General features: G+C 58.4%; 3 protein-coding genes across 3 annotated transcripts; 1 reads left to right on the top strand and 2 right to left on the bottom strand.

Annotated features, from left to right (window-relative positions):
* Positions 1–870: 870 nt before the first annotated feature.
* On the bottom strand, positions 871–4,603 carry LOC149862000 (perforin-1-like). Its single transcript, XM_090054667.1, has 2 exons — positions 4,074–4,603; positions 871–3,525 (listed from the first exon to the last, which is right to left on the bottom strand). The coding sequence occupies exons 1-2, from the start codon at positions 4,601–4,603 to the stop codon at positions 2,328–2,330; spliced, it is 1,728 nt and encodes a 575-aa protein (XP_089910793.1). The 3' UTR covers positions 871–2,327.
* Positions 4,604–11,701: 7,098 nt separating this feature from the next.
* On the bottom strand, positions 11,702–18,119 carry ZNF668 (zinc finger protein 668). Its single transcript, XM_090054619.1, has 3 exons — positions 18,098–18,119; positions 14,514–15,521; positions 11,702–13,813 (listed from the first exon to the last, which is right to left on the bottom strand). The coding sequence occupies exons 2-3, from the start codon at positions 15,507–15,509 to the stop codon at positions 12,419–12,421; spliced, it is 2,391 nt and encodes a 796-aa protein (XP_089910745.1). The 5' UTR covers positions 15,510–15,521; positions 18,098–18,119; the 3' UTR covers positions 11,702–12,418.
* Positions 18,120–18,218: 99 nt separating this feature from the next.
* On the top strand, positions 18,219–25,006 carry ZNF646 (zinc finger protein 646). The gene is made up of 2 exons (XM_090054580.1): positions 18,219–18,781; positions 18,926–25,006. The coding sequence occupies exon 2, from the start codon at positions 19,476–19,478 to the stop codon at positions 23,979–23,981; it is 4,506 nt and encodes a 1,501-aa protein (XP_089910706.1). The 5' UTR covers positions 18,219–18,781; positions 18,926–19,475; the 3' UTR covers positions 23,982–25,006.
* The last annotated feature ends 2,136 nt before the right edge of the window (positions 25,007–27,142 follow it).

Here is a 27,142-nt window from a genome sequence, read left to right on the forward strand (position 1 = left end):
TATACCCAAGGTATTTATGGGGGGAAGGGGAAGGACTGATGGATGGACTGATGGATCAAAGACTGGACAGATGGATGGGGTATGAAAGTGGGTGAGTAGGTGATGGGATGGAGGGATAGAAACAAGGTGCATGGATAGATGTGGGCAGGTGGATAAAGGAAAACTAAAGGAGGTTGACAGCGATGGAGGGAGGGGTGCAGGGGGTTTGTGGGAAAGGATGGAGAGATGGATCCATGTGCTTTTAGGGCAGACAGAGATACCGAGGGATCAGGGGGATGGCTGGAGGGGCAGTCCTGGCCCCGTGCCCCGGACTCCTGGGTTTGCATTCACCTCTCAGGTCCCAGGGCTGCCTCTCAGCCGTGGCGATGCTCTGAGTGTGGTGTTGGGGCGGGGGGGGGGAGGGGAGAAAAGCCACAATAAAACATGGCCTGGCCCCCCAGCCCCACCACAGCTGCATCAGAGGCGCCAGCACCAGCGTCTGGGTGAAGCTGAGGGGGGTTGTGGTTACAGCAATGCTTCCTGCTCGGAGCAGGTAGGCCTGGACGCCTGGTGCTCTGGGGTGTGGGGGGTGAAAGCAGGGGGGTGGGAGCCTGGACACCTGGGTCCTCCGGGAGAGGGGTAGAGGCTGGGTTGTGAGAGGTGGGGGTCAGTCCTCCCCACCCAGGCAGGGCCACGGGTGACCTTGAGGTAGCCACACAGCAGTCTGCCCCCACCAGGAGGAAATATTCACCCCATGCCTCTACTTCAGAGATATTCATTGCACACTAGCGAGCCTGGGACTAACAACCTGCCACAGCTCTGAGCTACCTCTGGCCTGATTGGTCAGTCGCCTTTTAGCTCAGTTCTCAAAGCGTGCAAATGAGTGCCTCATCCATCAGTTTTATTGGTCCATCACAGACTGGATAACACAATTCCTCCCCCTCTGGAGGCATCACAACACTTTTAGCCTCTTATTAGCTGTCTAAAGAGTTGCAGGATCCTATGGGATGATAGACCCCATCATTTCCCCTCCCCATTACCCCATTTTCCACACCTTAGTTTCTCTAAGAGTCAGGTCATGCTGTTGGGGATCATGGAGCGATGGTTAGATTGATACGGACTGGGAGAGGGGCTTTGAGGTGGGATGTATGGCTTCTTCCTGGCATGCAACTGGGGAATCGTCAGGGCTGGTCCATGTCATTGTTGTGGGTCATTGATGTGCTGTTGGTGCAGGGAGTCTCGGGAGCTGTGGCATCGATGAGTCTTGGCCCAGGGGTAAAGATCTGGCCAGGTTTATTGCCTACAAGTGCAGCCCCAACACATATATCACACCAGGAGTGAGGGTGTGAGAAGGTTGTCAGTGAAGAACCACACCGGCTCCCCTGGGCTGCTATGTCATCCCTCAGCTTTCTGAACCTCCTCTTATACGACAATAAGGGCAAATTACGTGTTGCCTCCTGGATGTACCTTGGAGGTTTCAAACTGTCTTGTACCATGGCCTTGTTGCACCTCCTGCCTTGGCTGTTCTCATTCCAGCTTCCTCGTCCTGGGCCTGGACTCTGCTGCCTTCTCCATCATCTCTTCCTCCAGCCAGCCAGGCTTTGTTTCTGGGAGGAGCTGGTCCATCCATCAGCTTTGTGTGTGAGGCCTACTTATGCTCATGCTCTTGCAAAGCCTTTGTGGGAGCTACATATACTGATTAGTGCTCCAGCGAAGCCTGCAAAGGTCATGGGGTTGGTTGGGGTTGAGCTGGTAGGTTGAGTTTGTAGGTTGAGGGTGTCGGTAGGTTGAGTTGGGGTCTTAGGTTGAGTTTGGTCTATGTGTAGGTCATTGGTAGGTTGAAGTTCAGCTGAGTTGAGGTCTTGGGTAGGTTGAGATTAGGTTGAGTTGGAGACTTGCGTAGGTTGAGACTGGGTTGAGTTGGTCTCTTGGGCAATTTGAAACGTTTGAGTTGGTGTCTTGGGTAGGTTGGGTTGAGTTGACTTGAGGTTATTGGTAGGTTGAGGGTGCGTTAAGTTGGGCTTACGGGTAGGTTGGGGTTTTGGGTTACATTGGGTTTGGGTTCTCTACATCGCATGTTATCTACAGCTACGGGATGTCCGCTGCTGTGGTCTCCTCCAGCTTCATGTGCCCAATTTGGGTGTGGGACCTTCTTATTGACTAGCGTAGCCAAGAGGTTGGCTAATGGATCAGTCTGGGATGGGTTGTGATAAGCTTGACTAGTTTAGCTAACTGATTGAACAGTGGATGTGTGGTGTCAAGAGGCTGGTTAATGGATTGGTCTGGGGTAGGTTAGGTCAAGGGTTGGTCAACAGATGGGTTCAGCTGTTCCTGCCTCAGGCCAGCAGTTAGACTAGAGGTGACCCGTGGAGGTTCCTCCCAGCTCCACCTCTCTTTGATTCATCTCCCTGCTTCCCTCCCAGGATTTGTCCAATCCCGGTCCAGTTAACTACAACGCCGGGAGGCTGTGGGACATAGTCCTGGCACTTGTCCCCCCCCAGACTGGGCCCACATTGAAGCTGGTACTCATACTCCAGCTTGCCATGCTGTAGGTAGCAGACTTTTTGCCGGGATGCGCCAGCTACTACAAGTTCATCACAGGTCCCCAGGAGGTCATTATCCCACCCATTGTCTTCATCCCACACCTGTACCCGCAGCGTGGAGGCCACGGTGACCGTCACAACCCCGAAATCCAGACGGGTGTTCCAGATGGGATAGTCATTGTTGCTCACAGTGCTGGTTTGGAACAACTTCCCCGGGTAGAAGACCTTGACATAGGCATCTGTCTTAGTGAAGTAGTCACCCCACAGGCCTTGCCCACGTTTGATGGTGACCTCCAGCTTCCCCAGACCCCGCTTCTTGGAGCAACACATGGTATTGGCCACATTATCCCCAGGGCAGACGCAGGAGCAGGGGTCCCTGGCACTACGTTGGGTGCCTGGTGGGCATGGCTGGGTGCAGTTCCTCCACAAGGCCCGGTCATGGATGTACTTGCTCACCGCTCGCTGAAGAGCCTTCCTCCTTGGGTCCTTCTTCTTGACCAAGACATGGAGGGGTGCCAGGGTATAGGAGAGCAGGCCAGGGTTGGCTTTGACGCCTTCCAACCAGCTGGTGTAGGCGCTGGCATCCTTCCCATTGGAGAAGAGCAAGTCTATGTGGTCGTCGCCTCCGATGATCTCCGTGTGGCGCTCCTTGTAGGCCTCATGGAAGCTCGTCTTGAGGTTCTCCTTCTGGTGCTGCTCCTTGCACATCTTGGAGGTTGCCTCAACCCTGGCAGTCCCAGTCCCAGTGCTCACAGCCGCTTCTACCTCCAAGCAGTCCTTGACTTCGTCAGCTGTCAGCCCATCCAGCGCTGTCTGGCAGGTCCGGATAGCCGTGATGTCCCGGATGCGGCCCCCCACATGCACATTGGTGAGGTAGTGGGTCCCGTAGGTGGCAATGAAATTGTGGTACTCAAAGTGAGAGGCCAGGGTGTAGTCCTGGGGTAGGTCCTTCACGGCCCGGGTGAAGTGAGGGGAGAGTGGAGGCTGGTGGGCGATGCGGAACCTGGTAGGGAAGGTGTCATCTTATGAGGGCATGGGTATAGAGTGATTTCCGGATGGGGGCATGTACTCCCAACCATTCTACCCACAACCTCAACCCAACCTCAACCTACCCCTGACCTCATCTCAACCCAACCTATCTCAAACAACAGCCATAAACTGGCAGAGAGCAGATTTAGGTTGGACGTCAGGAAGAACTTCTTTCCAGTAAGGGTTGCCAGAATCTGGAATGGGCTCCAAGGGAGGTGGTGCTCTCCCCTGTCCCAGAGGCCTTTAAGAGGAGATTGGACAAGCACCTGTCTGGCGTCACTTGACCCCACTACTCTTTCCTTCCCAGGGTAGGGTGTCAGACTTGATGATCTCCTAAGATCCCTTCTGACCCTAAACATCTATGAAATCAGCTAACCCTTGACTTAAACCCAACCCAACCCAACCCAGCCACAACCTATCCTTGACCTCAACCCAAGCTGAACCTACCCTTGACCTCAACTCAACTCAGCTCAGTGCCAACCCACAAATCACCCCCATCCAATCTGCCCTGGATCGTCTCACCGGTAGTACTGGCAGGAGACCTCATGGCTGGCGAAGGTGTACTTGTCCTGCTGGGCCTTGGCTGCGCTGAATTCGGCCATCTTGGAGTGGGACCCGGCCACCGCCACCTGTGCACTGCCCTTGGCAGGGATGTTCACCTCGAGCCCCACCCTCCAGTCATTCTCCACAGCTCTGCAGACTTCATTGGCCACCTCCACGGCCGATTGGCGCAGGGAGCTGGCCACCATACTCTTGCTTGAGACCTGGATCTGCCAGTCAGCCACAGCCAGGGGGAGGCGCTGGAGAGCCCCATCTTGGAGCGTGTTGGAGCACAGGGTGCAGGTCCCGTCTGGCCTCTCCCACCGCCCAACATCCACCACATAAGCGCCCTTCTGGGCCAGCGTGGTGATGTCGAAGCCTTCTCCCACCAAGCCGTGGCCAGGCACAAAGGCCGTGTGCTCCTCACACTCCTCTTCTGTGGCCTGATGGCAGTGAGGGACCGTCATGGGCAACAGGAGAAGGAGGAGGGTGAAGGGTCTAGGACAGGGCATGGTGGGAACCCATCTCCTTCACCCCTAAAATAAGGTACTGTATTTCCCTGTCTATGATGTCTCCCACATTAAGGCCCACCCCTTGTTTTGGGGAAGGGAATTGGAGGCCTCCAGAGCTGAGAATCTCACCCAAAGGGTCTGTCCAGAGGCCTGTAGGCGTATAGGAGGGGATGTGAAGCCACATAAGCTGGTAGCCTCACCCGCCATGTCCCAGCCCCTCCCTGCCTCAAGGACCCATAAGTCCTGGTCCCCCACCTCCCCCAAGATAGTTCCTTCCCAGGTGGTTCTCACAGTGCCGGGGGCTCAGGCCGTGGTCTCTGCCTCCCTCTCGTGGCTGTGTGAGCGCGTCTGTGGTGCAGGTCAAACCAGAAGCCAACTGGTGTCAGAAGCCGTGGCTGAGGGTGGAACTGTGAGACAGGTCAGAGGGGTGGAGTTTCCACAGCCCCCGACAGCAGTGACCCCCAGTCCTGACCCGCAGCACCCCACAGTGGGGCCCCCCACTCCTGACCCACAGCCTCCCCACAGCGGTGCCCCCCACTGCTGACCCACAGCCCCCCCACAGCGGTGCCCCCCACTCCTGACCCACAGCCCCCAACAGCGGTGCCCCCCACTCCTGACCCGCAGCACCCCACAGTGGGGCCCCCCACTCCTGACCCACAGCCCCCAACAGCGGTGCCCCGCACTCCTGACCCACAGCACCCCACAGTGGGGCCCCCCACTCCCGACCCACAGCCCCGCACAGCGGTGCCCCCCCACTCCTGACCCGCAGCCCCCCACAGCGGTGCCCCCCACTGCTGACCCGCAGCCCCCCACAGCGGTGCCCCCACTCCCGACCCGCAGCCCCCCACAGTGGTGCTGCCCACTCCTGACCCACAGCCCCCAACATCAGTGACCCCCACTCCTGACCCGGAGCCCCCGACAGCGGTGACCTCCACTCCTGACCTGCAGCCCCTGACAGCGGTGCCCCCAACTCCCGAGCCACAGTCCCCCACAGTGGTGCCCCCCACTTCTGACCCACAGCCCTTCTCACTATTCCCACAGCGCAGGAGTCCTTCAATTTTGTGTGTTATTTGTATGCTGCAGGTGCCTTATGGTGGGGAAGGCAGGCAGGCAAAGCACATGGGTGGGTAGAGCAAAAGCTGGAGGTAAGGGGCACTGGATGGATGGATAAGTAGAAAGGGAGATGGATGGATGGAGGCCTGGAAAGAGAGACAGATGGGTGGATAGCAGAGTGGATGAAGGGATGGATGGAGGGGTGGAGGTGGACGGAGGGATAGATGTGGGTGGCATGGCAGGGCATTTTGCATGCCCGTCCCTTTGAGAAGCTGTGGCAGGGAGTAACACCTTGCTGGACCTGGTCTTGGCCATGGGGGATGACCTGGTGAGGGGACTGCAGGCCCTTGACCACCTGGGCAATAGCAATCATCATCTGCTGGATTTCACTATCCAGCACAGGGCGTCAAGGGCTCACACCAAGGCTAAAGCCCTCGACTTCAGAAGGGCCAACTTCAGTGAGCTTAGGAGACAGGTGGGGGAGGCACTGGGGGCGCAGAAGGTAGAGGAGACGGGAGTCCACGAGGGATGGTCGTACCTTGGCGGGGGCGATCGTCCCAGCCCAAAGAGAAGCAAGGGGGGTAAGAGTGCTCAGAAACCCCCTTGGCTCAGCAAGGGGATTCAGCAATGCCTGAGGACTGAAAGGGGGGCGCACAACCAGGGGAAGGGAGGGGCGGTCCCCAAGGAGAAGTACTCCTCCTCGGCCTGGGAGTGTAGGAGGGCTATTAGGAAGGCCAAGGCAGAAATGACACTCAGGCTAGCGTCCAGGATTCAGGACAACAACAAAAAAAGTCCTTTTTCAAGTACATTGGGAGCAAGGAGAGGGCACCAGGCAATGTAGGGCTCCTGCAAGATGCAAACGGTGATCTTGTGGCTATGCCAGACAAGAAGGCTGAGATTTTTAACAGTTTCTTTGCTCCGTTTTCTTGAACAGGGACTGGGACATCCCACCTACCGGAGGTAGGGACAATCTCGGGGATAGCTCTGTCGGGCCTTGGATCAGCGCAGATGTAGTCAGGGATCTTCTGGAAGGGCTGGACATTTTTAAATCTGCAGGTCCAGATGCCCTCCACCCAAGGGTGTTGAGGGAGCTGGCAGGGGTCATTGTGGAGCCCTTGGCCTGGCTGTGTAAGCATTCGTTGTCATCTGGCCAGGTGCTGGAGGATTGGGAACTGGCTAGTGTGGTCCCAATTTTCAAGAAACGGAGGAGCAAGGACCCTATAGGCCCATAAGCCTCACCTGGGTACCCAGGAAGATCTCGGAGGAACATCAAGGAGCACATCTGCGGGGGGCAGCAGGGAAGATCATGCTCAGGGGCAGCCAGCATGGGTTCATCAAAGGCAGATCCTGCCTGACCAACCTGGTTGCCTTTTATGACCAGGTGACTAAATCCTTGGATGATAGCGTCACCATGGACGTTGTCTTTTCTAGACTTTAAGAAGGCCTTTGACACTGTCTCTCACCCCATCCTCATCAATAAATTGAGCGACTGTGGCATTGATGCCTGCACAGTTGGGTGGGTAAAAAATTGGCTGATGGGGCGCCAGAGTAGTGGTGGATGAGTCATACTCAAGCTGGTGAGATGTGAGCAGCGGGGCCCCCCAGGGCTTGGTCCTCGGGCCCACACTGTTTAACATCTTCATCAGCGATTTGGACGAGGGGGTAGAAAGCACACTGTCCACATTTGCTGATGACATTAAGATGTGGGGCGAGGTGGGCACACTTGAAGGGAGAGAGGGGCTGCAAATAGATTTAGACAGACTACAAAAGTGGGCAGGTGAGAATAGGATGGGGTTGAATGTAGACAAATGCAGGGTGCTGCACCTGGGGAGGAGTCCACAGCACACAGACAGGCTGGGGAGTTCCCCTCTCGAAAGCACAGAGGCGGAAAGGGATCTGGGAGTCATTATTGACTCCAAGATGAACATGAGCCGCCAATGCCAGACCGCAGCCAGCAAGGCCGGCCATACCTTGTCATGCATCCAAAGGTGCATCTCAAACCAGTCCAGAGAGGTGATCCTCCCCCTCCCTGTGACACTGGTCAGGCCGCAGCTGGAGTACTGCGTCCAGTTCTGGGCGCCGCACTTCAGGAGGGACGTGGCCAGCATGGAGAGGGTGCAGAGGAGATGAGAGGGCAGCAGGACAGGCCCTACAAGGAGAGATGGAGGGACCTGAACCTGTTCAGCCTTGGCAAGAGAAGGCTAAGGGGGAACTTGGTGGCTGCTTACACACACCTCAGGGGAGATCAACAGCAAATAGGCGGAGCCCTTTTCTCCCCAGCACCACCTGGGGTGACAAGGATCAATGGTAATAAGCTGATGGAGAACAGGTTTAGGTTAGAGATCAGGAGGCAATATTTTACAGTCAGGGTGGCCAAAATCTGGAACCAACTTCCCAGGGAAGTGGTCCTCGCCCCTACCTCAGGCAAATTCAAGAAGAGGTTGGACGATCACCCGTCTGGGGTCTTGTGAACCCAGCATTCATTCCTGCCTGTGGCTGGGGGTCAGGCGAGATGATCTGTTCAGGTTCCTCGTGACCCTAGCTACTATGAAACTATAAACTATGAACTACTAGGTGTGGGCCATCAGCTTCCCCACATGCGCCCCCAGATATTGTCTCAGGTCCTGAGAAAAGCCCTTGAGTAACAGCTGAGGGATGCTGGGAAAGCCTGACCTCTGTGGCTGTGGCTGCAGAAGGTCATAGCCAAGGGTGACCCCTGATGCAGCTTAGAGGTCAGGGGAGGAACTCAGGGAAGGACCAGTTTTCTGAGGACTGAGGGGGTGCAGAGCCCAGCAAGAGGCTGTGAGGGGGGCACCAGCAAAGTTCCTGGCCCCCTGGGAGGGACCAAACATAACTGGAGGAGAACATGAACAAGGAGTCATTGGCGAGGCCAGGAGCATGGTGTAGGGATGTGGCAGAGCCCATGAGGCAAAGACCATGGGGTGCAAAGCTGGGGGGGCACAGGGAGGGGTGCAAGGGTCTGTGGGAAGGCCAGGGGGAGGATCCACATGCAGCTGGGGCAGGCAGAGAGGCTGTAGGGCTGGGGAACAGATCTGTCCCCATGCCCAGACTCCTGGGTCCATGCTCATCTCTCAGCCACGGCAGCTCTAAGCACAAAGGTTTGGTGGGGAGACACAATAAGAAGTGTCCTAGACACTCCCCCGGGCCCACCACAGCCACATCAGAGGTGTCAGAACAGGTCTGCGGGTGATGGGGGGAGGGCAGGGGGCTGTGGTTAGAGCAACACTTCCTGCCCAGATGCCTGGGTATTCTGGGGGGGATGGGAGGGGGAGGGAGGTGTGGGGCGGGGGGCTGGGAACCTGGACGCCTGGATTGTCTGCGGTGGGTGGGGGCGAGAACAGATGCAATTCAGGAGCCCGGATGCCTGGTTCTCTGGGATGGGGGGGTGCGAGCAGGGGGTGCTGGCAGCCTGATAATCAATGCACAGATGGATGCAAGGATAGACATGTAGGGCACCACAGTGGTGCCCCTCACTCACACCCCACAGCCCCCCCAGCAGTGTCCCCCACTCCCACCCCACAGCCCCCACAGCGGTGCCCTCCACTCCTGACCTGCAGCCCGCCCCCAGCAGTGCCTCTCACTCTTAACCCACAACCCCCCCAGCAGTGCCCCTCACTCCTGACCCACAACCCCCGCCAGTGGTGCCCCTCACTCCTGACCCACAACCCCCACCAGTGGTCCCCTCACTTCCACCCCGCAGCCCCCCTGTAGTGGTGCCCCCCCACTACTCCCACAGCCTGGGGCCCATGCATTTTTTTATATTGCTTCTATACTGCAGGTGCTGGATGGAGGGGCAGATGGGTCTAGGGATGGGTAGACGGATAGACAGATGGGTGGACGGGTGGACGGACAGACGGTGGATCCATGGCTTGTTTGAGGTGACCAGGGGGCGACAGCAGGTGTTCAGGGTTGGGCAGACACAGGCTGAGCGATGGATGCTGGATTGGTCACGTGGGGATGAACAGAGGGATGGAGGAAGGGATACATGGCGGGAGAGAGGAATGGGTGGGGGATGGATGGACAGAGGGATGGACGGGTGCCTATGGGAATGGAAGGAGGGATGGATGGGTGGGTGGGAGGAGGGATGGATGAGAGGCTTGATTGCAGAAACAGTGAGAATAGCTGGATGGGGGAACGTGTGGGTGGGCAGCTGGAAAGAGGCAGTCTAGAGGGACACAGTGGGGTAGAACAGAGTTCTTGGGGATGGATGGACGGACAGAGAGAGGCAAGGAAGGGTGTACAGGAGGGAGAGAAAGAAAGAAGGAAAGAAGTTATGAATGGATGGATGGAGGGATAGGTGGATAATAGGCAGATGGAGCGTGTTTGTGGCAGCAGATGAATGGATAGAAAGACAAAGAATGGAGGAATGGAGACAGAGATGGAGAGGTCTGGGGAAGGAAGATCTTTGGGAAAAGATGGACGGATGGGTAGCATATACAAGGATGGATGGGCCGTTGGGATGGATAGATGAAGGGGAACAGATGGATGGATGGAAGTTTACAGGAATAGATAGATGGATAGAGGGATGAGCTGTGGGGATGAGTAAAGGTGATGAACTGGATGGATGGATGGATGGATGGTAGTGATGGTGTTTGGGGTTGGACAGGTGGTAACCAGGCGCATGGACGGATGGATGGATGGACCTGTAGCGAGGGCAAGACCAAAGCAGGGCAGAGGTGCTGGACAGAGAGATGGGTACAGAAATGGAGACCAAGGGGCTCATGGCTGCAGGTCAAGGGATGGAGGGATGGAGAGAGCGAGACGCAGGGGCAAAGAGTGGGTGGAAAGAGAGACAGAGATGGGGGGGTGGATGGCCAAATGGAGACACGGAGGGATGGTGTGGGGGTCTGCGGGAAAGGCTGGGGCTGGGGGAGTCCGCATGCAGCCAGGACAGACAGACAGGCTGAGAGGATGGGGGGGAGGGTAGACCTGGCCTCATGCCTGGACTCCTGGGTTCACACTCACCTCCCAGCTGCGGCAGCTCTGCACAGGGGGGTCTGAGGGAGTCGCAATAAGAAGCATCCGGGACCCGTCCCACTGCAGCCACGTCAGAGGCGCCAACACCGGCCTGCGGGTGAGCCTGGGGGGGCAGTGGTTAGAGCGCTGCTTCCTGCTGGGAGGGGGCCCAGACACTTGGGTCCTGGGGGTAGGGGTGGGGGAAGCAGCAGAGGGCCCCAATCCCAGACACCTGGGTGCTCTGGGAGGTGGCGCTGGGTGGGTGGATGGGTGGATTCATTCATTCACTCATTGGATGGATGGATGAGTGCACACACGGATGGATGAAGGAGTGGATGGATGGACAGGCAGGTGGCACTAATATGACAGAGCTGTGGGCAAGGGGCTGGCAGGCAGGACTGGGGGCTCAGACAGCTCCATTTGGGGAGCACGAAGGCCATGGGAACAGGCAGGTCCTGGGGGCCTGGAGCCCATGGGGGAGGTCCAACCTGGGGCATGGGCAGACGTAGGCACTGATGCCAGCCCAGGCAGTGGAGCCGTGTGCAGGAGCACGGAATTGTGGTAGCAGGGCATGGCCTGGAGCGCCTCGTTGGCTGCAGCTGAGATAAGATGGCCAATGGCATCGTCTGGGGCTGCCCTGTGCCCCTGCCTCAGGTCAGGGCTGGACTGGGGAGGGAGGCAGGAGGGGATGGACAGCGCTGGTGCCCCCCACTCTGACCTGCACCCCCCACAGCGGTGCCCCCTACTCCTGCCCACAGCCCCCCCACAGCAGTGCCCCCCACTCCCACCCCGCAGCACCCCCCACAGTGGTGCCCCCCACTGCCACCCGCAGCCCCCCCGCAACAGTGCCCCCCACTCCCACCCGCAGCCCCCCCACTCCTACCTGCAGCCCCCCCAGCATTCTTGGGTCTTGGTGGTTCCTGCTCATGATCCTGCAGAGGAACCAGCCTGGACACCTGGGTTGTGCAGGGACGGGGGGAGGGGTGGTCCCGGGTGGGAGGAAGGAGGCAGTGTGGTGGGTGTGGGTAGAGCTGTTTATTTCACACCTTCAGGTTTGTTTTCACTTCCTGAACCACAGCCCCATCCCCATCCTATCCCATCCCCCGCTCCAGCCACGAGCACGTCCAGCCCCCACCCCCCGACACACGAATATACGTATACACACTCTCAGCCCCCAGCCAGGGGTCCCAGAAGAGGGCGTGGTTCCCACAGCCCTGCCCCCATTCGGAGGGGGCGGGACCTGGCCCTGCAACACAGGCAAGGCCAAGATGGAACACAGCCAGTCAGGAGGGGTGCCATGCCCCCCAGGGTGGGCAGGGCATATGGGAGAAACAGTCCTGCCTCTTCGAGGAGGAGGGGCTTGGACCATAGAGCACTGCCTCCCACAGGGCAAGTGGGAGGGGCTTATGTACATGAAGCCACACCCTTGTGGGGGCATGGTTAATGGTGGGGGTGTAGTTAACTGTGGCGAGGGTCTCCAATACCCTTCTCTCTTGGTGGGAAGGTGCTTAAGAGCCTTACCCACAGGGGGTGGGGGCAGGCAGCAGTTAGCCACGCCCCTTCAGAACCAGGATGGGCCATGTGGGCACTTAGCCATGCCCCCTGGCTGCTGTGGGAGGAGCTCGTGGGCACCTAACCCCACCCTGATAAAGTGTGGGTGGCCCAGGCCACACCCACAATGGGAGGGGCAGGGGTGGAGCTAGGCAAGATGGAGCCCTGCCCCCTGACCTCCAAAGGGAAAGAACTTCCAGCCCTCCAAGCACTCTCCAGGGGGTGGGTGGGGCCTCATGATGATCCATCAGGGGGTGAGGTTTCGGGGGGTGGGGTCCCAGGGCCAGGGGAGTGGGTGCGCAGGTGCTTGCGGAGGTCAGAAGCTCCCAGAAAGGCCTTGGCGCAGTGGGGGCAGGCATGAGGCCGGACCCCTGAGTGGATGCGCTGGTGTTTGCGCACCCCGGCCCGGTCCAAGAAGGCCTTCCCACAGGCTGGGCAGGGGAAGGGGCGTAACCCCGGGTGCCCCTGCTGGTGGCGCCGGAGCTCCCCCACAGAGCTGAACACTTCCCCGCACTCTGCACACGCTGGTGGGCCCTGGTGCCCTGCGGCCTTGGCTGGGGGCTCTAGGCCTGGGCGTCGGCCTTCAGGAGGTGCCTCTAGGTCTTCATGGTGGTAGCTGGCATCAACTGGACAATCTAGGCCTGACCGTTGGTCATTGGATGGTGCCGGTAGGTCTTGGTGGTGGTAGTTGGCATGAACTGGATCACCTAGGCCCAACTGTTGGTCATTGGGTGGTGCCTCTAGGTCTTGCTGGTAGCTAGCAGCAACTGGATCATCTAGGCCTGAGCGTTGGCTGTTGGCCGGAGCCTCTAGGTCTTGGGGGTGGTAGCTGGCATCAACTGCATCGTCTAGGCCCGACTGTTGGCTGTTGGGTGGTGCCTGTAGATCTTCGGAGTGGTAGCTAGCATCAACTGCATCGTCTAGGCCCGACCGTTGGCTTTCAGGAGGCATCTCGATGTCTTGGGGGTGGTAGTTGATGTCAACTGGATTGTCTAGGCCTGGGCGTTGGTCACTGGGTGGCGGTGCCTCTAGGCCATGGTGGTAGCTGGCCTCAACTGGGTCATCTAGGCCAGGCTGCTGGTCACTGGTTGGAGCCACTAGGCTGTGGTGGTAGCCTGCGTTGACTGAGGTGCCTAAGCCGAGATGGTACTCACTGATGTTGTTTGGTGCCTCTAGGCCCAGCCGTTGGTTGGTGGCATTGGCTGGCACCTCCATGCCCAATGGGGGGTAGCCAGTGGCGAATGGGACATCTAGGCCCTGCCGGCCATGGTTGACGTTGAATGGGGCATCTAGGGCAGCCCTGCCACCCCCATCTTCCCCAGCCCGGTCCCCGTGGGTCCTCTCATGCTTGCGGAGGCTGGAGGACACCACAAAGGCCTTCCCACAGCGCCCACAGGTGTAGGGGCGCTCACCAGAGTGCACGCGATGATGCTTGGTGAGACTGGCACGCTCAGCAAAACTCTTGCCGCACTCCCCGCACTGGAAGGGGCGGTGGCCTGAGTGGACCAGTCGGTGCCGCTTGAGGTCCCAGGAGGCCACGAAGGTCTTGTCACACTGGGGGCACTTGTAGGGGCGTTCACCCGTGTGCACGCGGTGATGCATGGCCAGGTCAGCTGGCTGCCGGAAGGCCTGAGGGGTGGGAGGACAAAGACCGTGAATAACTGCTCTGGGTTGGGTCCAACCTAGGTCTCTCATGGCCTGGACAACCATCATTGGGGCTGAGTGGGGCATGTAGGCCCCATCACTGGGTTTGGGTGAGACATCTAGGCCCCGGACACCCATCGTTCGGGTTGGGTGGGGCATGTAGGCCCCGCTGTTGGGTTTGGGTGAGTTATCTAGGCCCCAACACCCATTGTTGGGATTGCGTGGTGCATCTAGGCCCTGCCGTTGGGTTTGGGTGGGGCATGTAGGCCTTGACACTTATCGTTCGGGGTGTGTGGGGCATGTGAGTCCTGACACCCATCACTAAGGTTAGGTGGGGCATGGAGGTATGGCGACCAAACCCGGGCACTGTATGCCGGGTACTGTATTTACCAGAATTTATGACCTCCCCTACAATCAGCAGATTCTCAACATGGTAAATGGTAACAAATTCGAGCACCCCCTGTGATTAGACTCTAATGACAGGAAGGGAGGGGGAGGGTCTTAGATTCAAATAAATACAGTAATTGATTTATCTGAATTGAAGACAACCCCCCCCCCCCAAATCACTGGAAAAGACATACACGGCATCATTTTCCCCATCATTAGATTCTGGGCATGGGAAGTGATACCAAATACAGTCATTTTAACAGCCCTAGTCCCTTTCTCCCCACTCTTGAGAACCAACCTTGCCACACTTGTCGCAGCCATAGGGCTTGACCCCCAGGTGCGCCCGCTGGTGGCGCCGGTAGCTGGAGGGGTCGGAGAACATGCGGCCGCACTGCGGGCAGAGGTAGGGTTTCTCCCCGGAGTGGGTGCGCTGGTGGCTCTGGTAGGAGGAGAGCTGGGTGAAGCCCTTCCCGCAGTCATCGCAGCGGTAGGGCTTGTGGGCCGCGTGGATGCGCTGGTGGCAAGCCAGGGAGGAGGACCGGGAGAAGGCCTTCCCACAGTCAGCACAAAGGAACGGCTTCTCACCCGTGTGGCTGCGCTCATGGTTCTTGAGGTCCTTGAGCTCGGCATAGGTCTTCTGGCAGGCCCCGCACTGGTAGGGCCGCAGCCCTGCGTGGGTCCGCCGGTGTTTGCGGTAGACCGAGGGGTCGGCGAAGGCCTTTCCACAGTCCCCACAGGCATATGGCTTCTCCCCAGTGTGAGCCCGCTGGTGGATCTTCAGCTTGGAGAGGGTGCCATAGGCCTTGGCGCACTGTGGGCACCTGAAGGGCAGGTCGCCGGCGTGGCGGGCCAGGTGGACCCGGAGGCAGACGGGCTGCATGAAAGCTTTGCCGCACTCCTGGCACACAAAGGGCTTCTCTCCCGTGTGACTCCGGCCGTGGCTGCGCAGCTCCGGTGCTGTCTTGTAGGCCTTGGCGCACTGGCCGCACTGGAAGGGGCGGGCCGAGGAGTGGCTGGCTTGGTGCTTGCGGAGCTGGACCCGGTCAGTGAAAGCCTTGGGGCAGGAGGGGCAGGGGTGGGCAGGTGGCTTGGTGCCAGCAGCGTGGGAGCGGGCATGCCGCTGGACACGGGGCACATTGGGGAAGGTCTTGCCACAAGCCAGGCATTTGTAGCGGCGGCCGCAGCGGGCATAGGAGGCTCCTGCGGCCGCCGCCTCCTCCTCCTCCTCTTCCTCATTGGAGGAGGAGTCGCCCTCCAGCTTCACCTCCACGCTGGCCTCCCCGGCCTCATCCATCTTGGCCGGACCCTGCCGGAGAGAGAGAAGATGGCAGGTCACAGGTGGATGGAGACTTGGACAGATGGAGGAGTGATAGGCTGGTTGGATGGAAGGACAGACAGGATTTGGTCTGGGGATATGCCTGGGGGGTGCAGGACAAGCCTGATGGGATGGATCCTGCCTGGAGCTGCCCAGATGAGCCAGCTCTAGGGTGAAACAGAAGAAACAGGGGAATGACCCCATCGAATGCTGGGGAGGAAGGCGCCCACCTCTGGCTGGGCTGAGACCTGGCACCTCTGGTCCACCTCAGGAATCATGGGGTGGTGCCTGTGGTACCCTGGTAATGGTCTTATGGGACCCCAGAGCACCCTGGTGCCCAGTGGAGAAGCCGTGGGGCAGAGAGGGAGCTGGGGGTAGCTACGGGGATGGAAGGAGAGAGGGATGCATAGGTCAGGTGCATAGGATGGATGGATGGATGGATGGATAATAGTGGTGTGTATGGATGCAGACAGACGGATGGGTGTGGAGACGGATGGATGGGTGCATGGATGAGTGGAAGGATGGAGGAGATATAGATGGAAAGATGGATGATGGAGGTGTGCATGGATGGACCAGTGGACAGAGGTGTGTGGGGACAGACAGATGGATAATAGAGGTGTGTATGGATGCATGTACAGAGATGTATGGAGATGGGTAGATGGATGGAGCAGGTATAGATAGAGAGATAAACAGAGAGAGATAATAGACCTGGGTAGACAAAGCCCTGGCTGGGATGACGTAGTTGGGGCTGGTCCTGCTTGAAGCAGGCGGTTGGACTGGATGTGACCTCCTGAGGTCCTTTCAAACCTCACTGTGTATGAATTTATAATAGAAGCATGCATGGATGGACAGACGTGTGTGTGGGTGGAGGGATGGACGAAAGGAGAGATGGATGGATGAATAGCTCAATGGGTAATACAGGTGTGTATGTATGGACAGACTGACAAAGGTGTGTGGGGATGGATGGATGAAATGTTTCATTGGATGGATGGATGGATGGATGGATGGACAGACCAATGGATAATACAGGTGTGCATGGATGGAGAGGCAGACAGAGGGTGTGTGGGGCTAGACGGATGGATGGACAGAGCTGGTATATAGGGTGGATGGATGGACAGATAGGTAGGTAGGGAGACTGATGATAGATGCAGAGAGATGGATGGATACAGCCACTACATGGCTGGCTGGCTGGAGCAGGTATGATGGATGGACGCATAGACAGAAGAATGAACAGGTCTATCTATACAGGTGGATGGACGGACAGGTGGATGGACAAAAAGCCAGATGGATGGGTGGATAGGTCGACGGGTAATAGAAGTGTGCGTGGGTGGATACAGCAGGTTTATAGGACAGGCGAATGGGCAGATAGGTAGTTAGGGAGATAGCTGGGTAGATGGAGAGAAAGCTGGGTGAGTGGACGGATACAGGTCTATAGGATGGGCAGGCAGACAGAGGGATATAGCAGGTCTGATGGATGGAGAGGGGTCTATATGGGTGGATGGGCAGATGCATACGGAGAAGGGTGGGTGGGGGCTACGGGGATGGCTGGATACAGCAGGTAGGTAGGTAGGTAGGTAGGTAGGTATGATGGATGGGAGGACACAGGTCTGTCTGCACGGGTGGGTGGGACACTGGGGGTGTGGGGTGGCTGGGTGGGGGGACACAGCAGGTGTACAGGACGACAGACGGGTGGGTGGGCGCACACAGAGGCGGACGGATAGACACAGTGGGCAGACAGGGCGGACGGACAGAGGGAGCAAGCACAAAGGACGGGTGGATGGATGGACGCGGGTGTGTCCCTCTGTCTGGACAGGCAGATACCAGATGCACAGACGGAGACGGCGGGGGGAGGGGGCTGCAGGAGGTATAAGTGGGTGGGTGAAGGCACAGACAGGAAGACTGAGGCGAGCGCAGGCACGGCCGGGGGCGATGCACGGACACCACCCCCCCGGGCACAAAAGGCAGCTGCGCATGGCCCGGCGCTAGGATCCGGCGGTGCATGGGGGGGGGCATGCAGGGACGGACCCCCCTCCATCCAGGCCCGATGTGGAGGTGGGGGCGGGGGCGGGAATCACTCCATCCAAAGCCCGGGCCGGGCCCCGCCGGGCTTTGCAAGGTGGCTGGCGCTAGGACCAAAGGGAGCGGGCGGGGAGCATGCAGGGCGGGGGCGCAAAGAGGGGGCAAAGCGGGCTCCTACCTGCACCCGCAGCCGATCCTCGGCGCTAGGACCCCGGGGGGAGGGGGGGAGGTGGAGACAAGGAGGCAAGCGGGGGGGCAAGAAGTGAGGCAGCCGATGCAGCGGGGGAGGGCCTCAAGGGTGCACACCGGAAGTGTGGCGTTGAATACAGGGGCGAACAGCAGTGCGGGAGGCAGAGTGGGCGTGTGGCGCTGAATGCAGACGGGAGGTGCTCGGGGGTGGGGGCGGTGACCTTCAGTGCACAGCGGGAAAGCATTACGGGCTGCATACAGGGAGTGAAACAGCCAATGCAGACAGAGGAAGGTATTAGCGGTTGCCCAAAGACAGTGTGACTTTCCATGGAGAGGGGGAGGCCGGCTCGCTGTCTCACCGGAAGTGCGGCATTCTGCCAAGAGGCGGAAGTGATTTCACAGTGCACACCGGAAGTGCGGCATTCGGTACAGCGGGGGCGATGGCATTAGGAGTGCACAACGAGAGTGCGGCCGGGAAGGCATTAGGGAACGCACACTAGGCTTCGGGACACCAGTGTGTTCTGGAGGCGGGGGGGAACGCATTTCATCATTACACCGCTCTCCTGACCGGAAGTAACCCCCCGGGAGCAAGTTTGGGGTGGGGGCTGTTTGATGAGAACACTGCCCCCCCACCGTTGATAGGAAGTGCCTATGGGTGGGAGATGTGTTTCATAGATGAACCTCCCCCTAAACCGGAAGTAACCCCTTTCATAGCGGGGGACTCGCTTGGGGAAGCAGAGGGAAAGCTTTGCAGGCAGCACTTCCCGGCCGGAAGTGGCCCCCCCTCGGCGGGGGTGGGGGGAGGCCTTTGGCCGGCGCACACTTCCTGTTTCCTAGCAACAAAAGGGAAGTGCTGGAGGAGTCCCTCCCCCCCACCCCCGGGCTCCCCACCCCCACCACCGCCGGCCGGGGGGGCCGCGAGCCGGGCAGCAACGGGTTAACCGCCCCCCCCCCGCGCGGACCTCGGGTTCGGGGCGGGGACACGATTGGGGGGGAGCCTTGGTGGGAGCACCTGCATTTGTACCCGGCCTGCCGTGCTGGAGGTAAAGGGGGAAACTGAGGCACTGGTGGAGGGCAGGTGGGGGGGAGGCTGGATGCCTGGGTCTCCTGGTGGGGAGGAGCAGGGGGTTTAGGAACCTGCACACCTGGACATCCCCCTCCTCACTTCTTTCTCCTCCTTCCTGCAGGTGCTGCCCCCCGCCCCCCCCCGGTGCCTCGCCCCGATGTGAGCCATGGAGGCACTGGGCCCCGCCCCCCGGGAGGAGCGGCGCTACCGGTGCCGGCAGTGCCCACGCGCCTACCGCCATGCCGGCAGCCTGGCCAATCACCGCCGCACCCATGAACTGGGTGTTTTCCCCTGCCGCCGCTGCTCCAAGGAGTTCTCCAACCCCATGGCCCTCAAGAACCACCTGCGCCTCCACACCGATGGGCCTAGCCGGCGCCGCCACCCCTGCCCAGACTGCGGCCGTGTCTTCCGCGCCACCACCCAGCTGACCGCTCACTGCCGTGCTGCTCACCCCGGGCATGAAGGCTCTGGGGACCTGCGTGGTGGTGACGAGAGAAACCAAGCAGACTGCCAGCCAATCCAAGGTGGCTTCCAACCTGGCCAAGATGGCTGCCACACAGGCCGAGACCCTTTCCAGAAACGCCAAGAAGGCTGCCGGCCAGGCCCCGGTGGCTGCCAGCAAATCCAAGATGGCAGGCAGCTAACACGCGAGGGCTTTGGTCGCCTTCAAAATGGCAGCCAGCGAGGCCAAGATGGCTGCCCGCCAATCCATGATGGTGGCTTGCATGGCCAAGATGGCTGTCTGCCCAGCCCAGATGGGTTCCCATCAAGCCAAGATGGCTGCCAGGGGGGCCAAGATGGCCACCAGATGGGCCCGGCTGCCGCTGCTGCTGCTGCCACATTCTTCCCTCCCCTCCCTGGCGGTGCTGGGGACCCTCCTGAGCAACCTGGAGCAGTATCTGGCTGAGTCAGTGGTGCCGGCTGACTTCTCCCAGCTGGGCCCTGCCCCCAAGATGGCGGTGGGGGCGGAGCCGGTAGAACGCCGCTACCGCTGTGACCAGTGTGGCAAGGCCTACAAGCACGCCGGCAGTCTGACCAATCACCGCCAGAGCCACACGCTGGGCGTCTACCCCTGTGCTGTCTGCTTCAAGGAGTTTGCCAACCTCATGGCTGTCAAGAACCACGCTCGCCTCCACACTGGGCACCGCCCCCACCCTCCCCACAGCTTCCCATTAGCTATTGAGCCCTCCCAGGAGAGGCCAAGGCGAGCCGCCTCGGTGCCCTTGCACCCCCTGTCCTCAGATGAGTGCGTCAAAACCGAGATACGTCCAGAGGTGGCAGGGGAAACTGAGGCACGGCCCTACTGCTGTGGCGACTGTGGGCGCACGTACCGGCATGCTGGCAGCCTGGTGAACCACCGCCAGAGCCACCAAACGGGTGTCTACGCCTGCGGTGTGTGCGCCAAGCGCCTTTACAACATGGCGGCCCTCAAGAACCACCTCCGTGTCCACTTGAAGGGCGAGGCAGGCGGCGAGGCAGGCGGTGACCCTGTGGCGACCTCACCACGGCCGTATCGTTGTGGGGAGTGCGGGCGCACCTACCGGCACCGTGGCAGCCTGGTGAACCACCGCCACACCCACCGCACAGGCATATACCGCTGCTCACTGTGTCCCAAGGAGTACTCCAACCTCATGGCGCTGCGCACACATGTCCGCGTGCATGGGCGCCGTCGTGGTGAGGGAGAGGAGGAGCAGGAGGAGAAGACCCGGCAGTGCCCGTCTGCAACCGGTGCTGCGCAGCCCCACATCTGCGGGGCTTGTGGGGAGATATTTGGGAGCCTGGGGGAGCTGCGGAGCCATGCGCGGAGCCATGGTGGGCCAGAGGGGCGGGCCTTCGCGTGCGAGGTGTGCGGACGGCGCTACCGCCATGCGGCCAGCCTAGTCAACCATCGCCGGTGCCACCAGACAGGCAACTTCGCCTGCCCACTGTGTGCCAAGGCTTTGGCAAACATGGCTGCCCTCAAGAGCCACCTGCGGGGGCACCAGCGGAGAAGCTGCCGGGCGGCACCAGGGACAGATGGCATGGTCAATGAGGTCACCGTGCAGGATGTCTCTGGCGACGAGGCCGCACTGGGTGACATCTCAGAGGTCACCTTGGAGGATGTCTCCACTGATGAGGCCGCGCCAGGTGACATCTCTGTCGATGAGGTCACCTTGGAGGATGTCTCTGCTGACGAGGCTGCACCGGGCAACATCTCGGTGGACGAGGTTACACTGGGGGAAGACATCTCTGCTGATGAGGTCACGCCGGGAGGCATCTCTGTTGACGAGGTACCACTGGGGGAAGACATGTCTGCCAATGAGGTGACACCAGGAGACACCCCCGCTGCTGAGGTTACGCAGGGCGGCATCCCTATGGGCGACGTCTCAGTTGACCGGGTCCCGCTGGGGGACGTCTCCATTGATGACATCACGCCAGGAAACGTCTCCGATGCCCGCTATGGCAACGCAGTCAACGGGTGGCCATGCCCCAAGGAGGAGGATGTCGAGGATGATGATGAAGGGGGCGGGGCTTCCTCCCCAACCGAGCACCCACCCCTGGCACCAGGCATCTACCAATGCTCTTTGTGCCCCAAGGAGTTCCCAGACCTGCCAGCGCTGCGGTGCCACTTTGGCGCCCATGGGCGGGCACGGCCAGCAACTGAGCGGCCCTACCTGTGCAGCCTCTGTGGCCTCATATTCCCTGGCGAGGACGATCTCCGCGCCCACCACAGCCTGGCCCATGAGGCACCAGCGCCGGCTTCACCTGCCTACCCAGAACCGGATGGGCGTGGGGAGGACGAGTCACTGCTGCTCTCACACATCTGTGGCTACTGTGGGCAGACATTCGACGACATGGGCAGCCTGGAGGAGCACAGTGCTGGGCACCGTGAGGAGAAGGAGGCAGCCCTTGCTGACACATCGCGGACCCTGCCACCGGCGCCGCCAGGCGTAGAGCCACGCCCATATTCCTGCGGGCAGTGCGGGAAGACCTACCGGCATGGTGGCAGCCTGGTGAACCACCGCAAGACCCACCAAGTGGGCCACTTCCCCTGCGGTGTCTGTGCCCGCCACTACCCCAATCTCTCAGCCTACCGCAACCATCTCCGCAACCACCCCCGCTGCAAGGCTGGGCAGCCCTCACCGCCGCGCCTCCGGCCCGGCAAGGCTGGGCAAGCACCCGCCTGCCACCGCTGGCCATCACGGGAGGACAGGAAGATGCCAGAGGTACCCACAGAGCCCCTTAATTGGCACAACGAAGCCAAGGCAAAGCTAAAGGCACCAGACCAGCCCCCTGGTAGTGACCATCAGCCACCGCAAGAGGATGCCAAGAGGCCACCAGACGGGCATCCTAGTGGCAACTGTTGGCAAGAGGGAGAGAAGAAACTGGATGCCTGCGATGAGCCCCTGGGTGGCCACCATTGGCCACTGCAAGAGGAAGCGAAGAGGCCACTGGAGATGCAAGACAGGCCCCCTGCTGGCACCCATTGGCCACTGCAAGAGGAAGCCAAGTGGGCACATGATGGGCACCCTAGTGGCACCTGTTGGCCACCACAAGAGGAAGTCAAGAGCGAGATGGGGGAAGGGTCCCCTGCTGGTTGTCCCCGGGTGGAGGAGGGTGGGGGGGCAGAGCGCCCCTTCCGCTGTGAGCTGTGCGGGCGCAGCTACCGCCATGCTGGCAGCCTCATCAACCACCGGCAGACGCACAAGACCGGCCTGTTCCGGTGTGGCGTGTGCCACAAGGCCTTCTACAATCTCATGGCGCTCAAGAACCACCACCGCATCCACTTCGAGGCCCGGCGCCACCGGTGCCAGCACTGCCCCAAGGCCTTCCGCCTCCGCAAGCAGCTCCTCAGCCACCAGCGTGGGCACCGCAAGCCAGCGCCCACCCGGCGGGCACCCGGGGGCCCCCGGCGCCTCCCCCCAGACCCCGAGGCACGACCCTACGGGTGCGAGGAGTGTGGGCGGACCTACCGGCATGCCGGCAGCCTGCTCAACCACCGCCGGAGCCACGCCACAGGGCACTACGCCTGTGGGGCCTGCCCACGCACCTATGCCAACCTCCTGGCCCTCAAGAACCATGAGAGGGTACATGGCCGGGCCTTCAAGGGGCGGCGGCACCCACCAGCCCATGCCTGGCGTAGGGCACGGGCAGGCAGTGGCCATCTTGGGGGCTCTTTGGATGGCCTCGGGGGCGAGCATCTAGGAAGCCCTCCAGGCAACCACGTGGCCTTGGATGAGGGTGGTGGCCATTTTGGGCAGCCCGTAGGTGACCCCAGGGGCAGCAGCAGCCACCTTGCAAGTCCCCTGCGCAACAACAAGGACTGCATTGGTGGTGGCCATCTTGACAACCACATTGGTGGACCCCCGGACAATCATGTGGGTGGCAGCCATCTTGCAAGCCCCTCAGCAAACCATGTGGGGGGGTCCTCGGAGGACTGTGTTGGTGGTGGGCTTTTTGGGACTCTCTCTGGCCCCCACGTCAGTGGGTCTTCAGCTGGCCAAATGGGTGGCCATCTTGGGACTCCTTCCAGCGGCCAGTCGCCAGGCAACCATGTTGGTGGCAGCTCTCTTGGAACTCCCTTCAGGTCCTCAGAGAGTCACATGGGTGGCAGTGGTCATCTTGGAACCCCTCCGGGCAACCCCATCGGCGGCACCCATGTTGGAAACTCCCCCAGTGGCCATCTTGAGGCCCCAGCGCCTGTCCCTGGTGCCTTCCAGTGCCCCATCTGCCCCAAGTGCTTCCCCACGCGGGCGTCCCTGAAGAACCACGGGCGGGTCCACACCAAGAAGCGGTTTGAGTGCTCACAGTGCGGCAAGGCCTATCGGGCCTCCCGGGACCTTGTCCAGCACCTGTGGCGCCACCAGGCTGAGGCTGAAGCTGCCTCCTCGTCCCTCTCCTCCTCATCGTCCCACAATGGGCCGGGCCCTGACCGCCGGCCCTACCAGTGCGACCGCTGCGAGCGGACCTACCGCCATGCCGGTAGCCTCCTGCACCACAAGAAAGTGCACACCACAGGGCGCTACCCCTGCCCGACCTGCCCCAAGGAGTTCCGGAACCTTCTCTCCCTCACCTACCACCTCCGCACCCACACGGACCAGAAGCGGCACCGGTGCCTGCGTTGCGGGGCGGCCTTCCGAACTGCTGGGCGCCTGGCCGCCCACTCCAAGACGCACACTGCCGACAGCGGGAGCTGATGCCCTCTGGTGGCCATTTTGTGTCACGAGGGGGGATAGGCAGTGTGGGGGGTCTTCACCCATCTCCAACCTACCCCACCTGGTTCCCTCAAGAGGGGACTTCAATTTCCTCAGGTCCCACTAACGAACGTCTTAACAAGCCTCCCCCCCGCCCCCAGCCTCACAGAGTTATGGACTCTACTGGAAGAGCATCCAGTCAACATTGTTCGACCTCAACCCAACCAATGCTGGGTTGTTTCTTTCCCTGATTGGCCGGCACGAGAGATGTCAGTGCCATTTTATTCGGCTTCAGCTTTTGTAGCGAATTAATTATTTGGGGGGGGGGGGAAGGGGGCATAAAATTAATTATTCCCGTTGGGGTTTTTTTGATCCAAATCCAACCTCTCTCGTGTCTCCCTGAATTATTGTGTGTGTCTGTTTTGAGATGGGAAAGAGGAAGGTTTTTAATGCCCGCAGGCTTGGGAGGATACCCGGCCCCCCTCCAATTCGAGAAACCCCCAGCCCCTGCCAATTAGTGGGGGACAGAAACAAGCCCCAGATGAGTGGTTGGAAACAGGGGGTTTGGAGTTGGGGGCGTCCTCTCTCCTGGGTTTGTTTCTATCCCCCAGTATGCTAGAATGGGGATATAAGGGGGGTGGGGTGAGATTTTAATGGAAAATAGAGATTTGGATGAGGAGACCAGGGACGTTTTAATGAGGAAAAAATTGAGATCATGATGGGAAAAATTGAGATTTGGATTGGAAGACCAGGGGGGTTTGCTAAATAAATGGGTATTTTGATGGGAAAATAAGGATTTTGCTGGAAAACCCGGGATTTCAATGGACAAACCAGGGGGTTGCGCTGGGAAGGGGCTGCGATGAGGTCCAATGAAGCCAAACAAAAAGTGGTGACTTTTAAAAAAACAAAAACAATAAAATCTGTCTCTTTTTTTTGGCTTTTCCATTAAACACCAGTTCCTTTCTGGAGCAGTTCCTTGGTTTTTCAATCAACGGCCTCCTGGGAGACCACAAATGCCGGTTTTTCAACCCAAAATCCAGACACATTTCTGGATTTTGTGGTTAAAAAAAAAAAATCTGCGTTTTAACCTGAAGAAAAGGTGGAAAAAGGCAACTTGTTCCCCAAAAGACTTTTAAAAAAGTTGCTTTTTCAATCCAACCTCCCCCCCCCCCCCCCCCCGGCAAAATGTCTTGGGTAAAATGGTTTAAAAATCTGCTTTTATCACCCAAAAAGCAGGGGGAAAGTCTCAGTTTCCTCGCAGTTCAAAACAGTTTAAAAATCTGGGTTTTTTAACCCAAAAGCTGCAAAAATGTCTTGGTTTCTGTGAGGTTTCAGATGGCTTTAAAAATGTTGGGTTTCGCCCCCCAAAAAGGCAGAAAAACAGCCATTTCCAGTTGAAAACGGTTGAAAATCTATTTTTTTAGCCCCAAATAAGCTGGGGAAAACATGTTTTTGTTTTTTCTAAGGTTTAGGATGGCTTTAAAAATTGCTGAGTTTCACCCCTAAAGAAGGCAGGAAAAGGGCTGTTTCCAGTGCAAATTGGTTTTTTAAATGCTGGTTTTTTAAAATGGGGGGAGGCAAAAAAAAATCACTTTTTTTCTGAGGTTCAAAATGATTTTAAAACACTGTTCTTTCACCCTTCCCCCCCCCAAAAAAAAGGCATAGAAGTGGCTGTTTCCAGTTTTACATGGTTTTAAAAATGCCGCTTTTTCAATGCTGCGGGGAGGGACGAGCTGGAAAAAATCTGTATTGTGACATTTGCAGTGGTTTCAAAACACTGATTTTTTTCACTCCCCAAAAGCAGGAAAATGGCTGCTTCAGGTTTTAAAAAATGCCACTTTTTTCAAAGTGGGGAGAGGCAAAAAATCCATTATTTGTGAAGTTTAAAATAGTTTAAAAATGCTGCTCCCCCCCCAAAAAAAACAGCAAAATGTGAGGTAATTCCACATTTATGGGGGGGTAACCCCCCAAAAGGCTGGGAAAAAGTTTTCCATTTTCCCAAGTTTAAACTGATTATAAAAATGCTTTTTTTTTTTAATCCAAAAAGGCAGAAAACATATCTCTGTTTCCTGGAGGTTTGAAACAGTTTAAAAATCTGCTTTTTTAACCCCAGAAGGCAGAAAAAAGTCTTAGTTTTAAACTAGTTAAATCTGAGAAAATTTAAGACATTTTCTGCCTTTTGGGGGGGTTAAAAAAGCAGATTTTTAACCTAATTTAAACCTGGAAAGAACCTGATTTTTAACCAAAAAAAGGCATACAGGTGTCTTGGTTTTCCCAAGTTTCTATTCATTTAAAAATGCTGGGGTTTTTTAACCCAAAAAAGGAGGAAAAAATGTCCAGATTCCCCTGAGGTTTGAAATGGTTTTTAAAACGCTGCTTTTTCAGCCCCAAAAGTGACAAATTTCTTCTATTCCAAAGGTTCAAAAAGGGTTAAAAACCTGTATTTTTTACACAGAAAACAGCAGGAAAAGGTCTTGGTTCCCTGGAGGCTTAAAATGGGTTTGAAAATGAAGCATTTTTTAACAGAAAAAGGAAAAGGTGGATTTTTCAACCCAAAACAGAGAAGCCGGTGACATTTCTTGGGTTCAGAAATGGTTTAAAAATCTGCTTTTTCTCACCCAAAAAAGTGGAACAAGTCTCAGTTTCCTGGAGGGTTTAAAACAGTTTAAAAATCTGCGTTTTTCAACCCCCAAAAAGGTAGAAAAATGTCTAGGTTTTGATGTGGTTTGAAAAACTCTGGTTTTCAACCCAAAAGAAGATGGGGAATTGTCTTGGTTTTTCTATGGTTCGGAATGGTGTAAAATCGGGTTTTTACCCCCCGCCCCCCCCGTGGGGGGGGTGGGGGCTCGTTTTCCCATAGGGTTGAAACAAGTGGCTTTTTTAACCCCAAAAACAGGCCAAGGGGAGGTCGTTGTTCCCTGGAGGGGTCACTGGTTTCAAGGGGGGTGAGTTCACCCTGGACGCCTGGGGGGTGGCCCAGATGCCTGAGGTTTCGAGGGGGGTCAGGGCCCCTCATCTCCTGGGGGTGTTGAGGCCTACCGAAGAACCCCCCCCCTTCCCCAGCACCTCAGGGGGGTGTTAAGGGGGCTTAATTGCCTGGCAGTCAGGGCAGAACTGGGGGAGTCAGGAGATCCCCAAGACGCCCCCCCCCGGCCTGTTTATGG

This window comes from Crocodylus siamensis, chromosome 6 (genome assembly GCF_052110815.1).
Source record: "Crocodylus siamensis isolate JL-2025a chromosome 6, ASM5211081v1, whole genome shotgun sequence".
NCBI classification, from domain to species: Eukaryota; Metazoa; Chordata; order Crocodylia; family Crocodylidae; genus Crocodylus; species Crocodylus siamensis.

What these genes read in the sequence shown, in the direction of transcription:
- LOC149862000 (XM_090054667.1), bottom strand. Translation starts at nt 4,603, where the DNA reads ATGCCCTGTCCTAGACCCTTCACCCTCCTCCTTCTCCTGTTGCCCATG. An exon ending in GTCTCCTGCCAGTACTACCG is followed by an intron (nt 3,526 to 4,073) that starts GTGAGACGATCC and finishes CTTCCCTACCAG; the next exon opens with GTTCCGCATCGCCCACCAGC.
- ZNF668 (XM_090054619.1), bottom strand. Translation starts at nt 15,509, where the DNA reads ATGGATGAGGCCGGGGAGGCCAGCGTGGAGGTGAAGCTGGAGGGCGAC. An exon ending in GCTGCGACAAGTGTGGCAAG is followed by an intron (nt 13,814 to 14,513) that starts GTTGGTTCTCAA and finishes CCCACCCCTCAG; the next exon opens with GCCTTCCGGCAGCCAGCTGA.
- ZNF646 (XM_090054580.1), top strand. Translation starts at nt 19,476, where the DNA reads ATGGCAGCCAGCGAGGCCAAGATGGCTGCCCGCCAATCCATGATGGTG.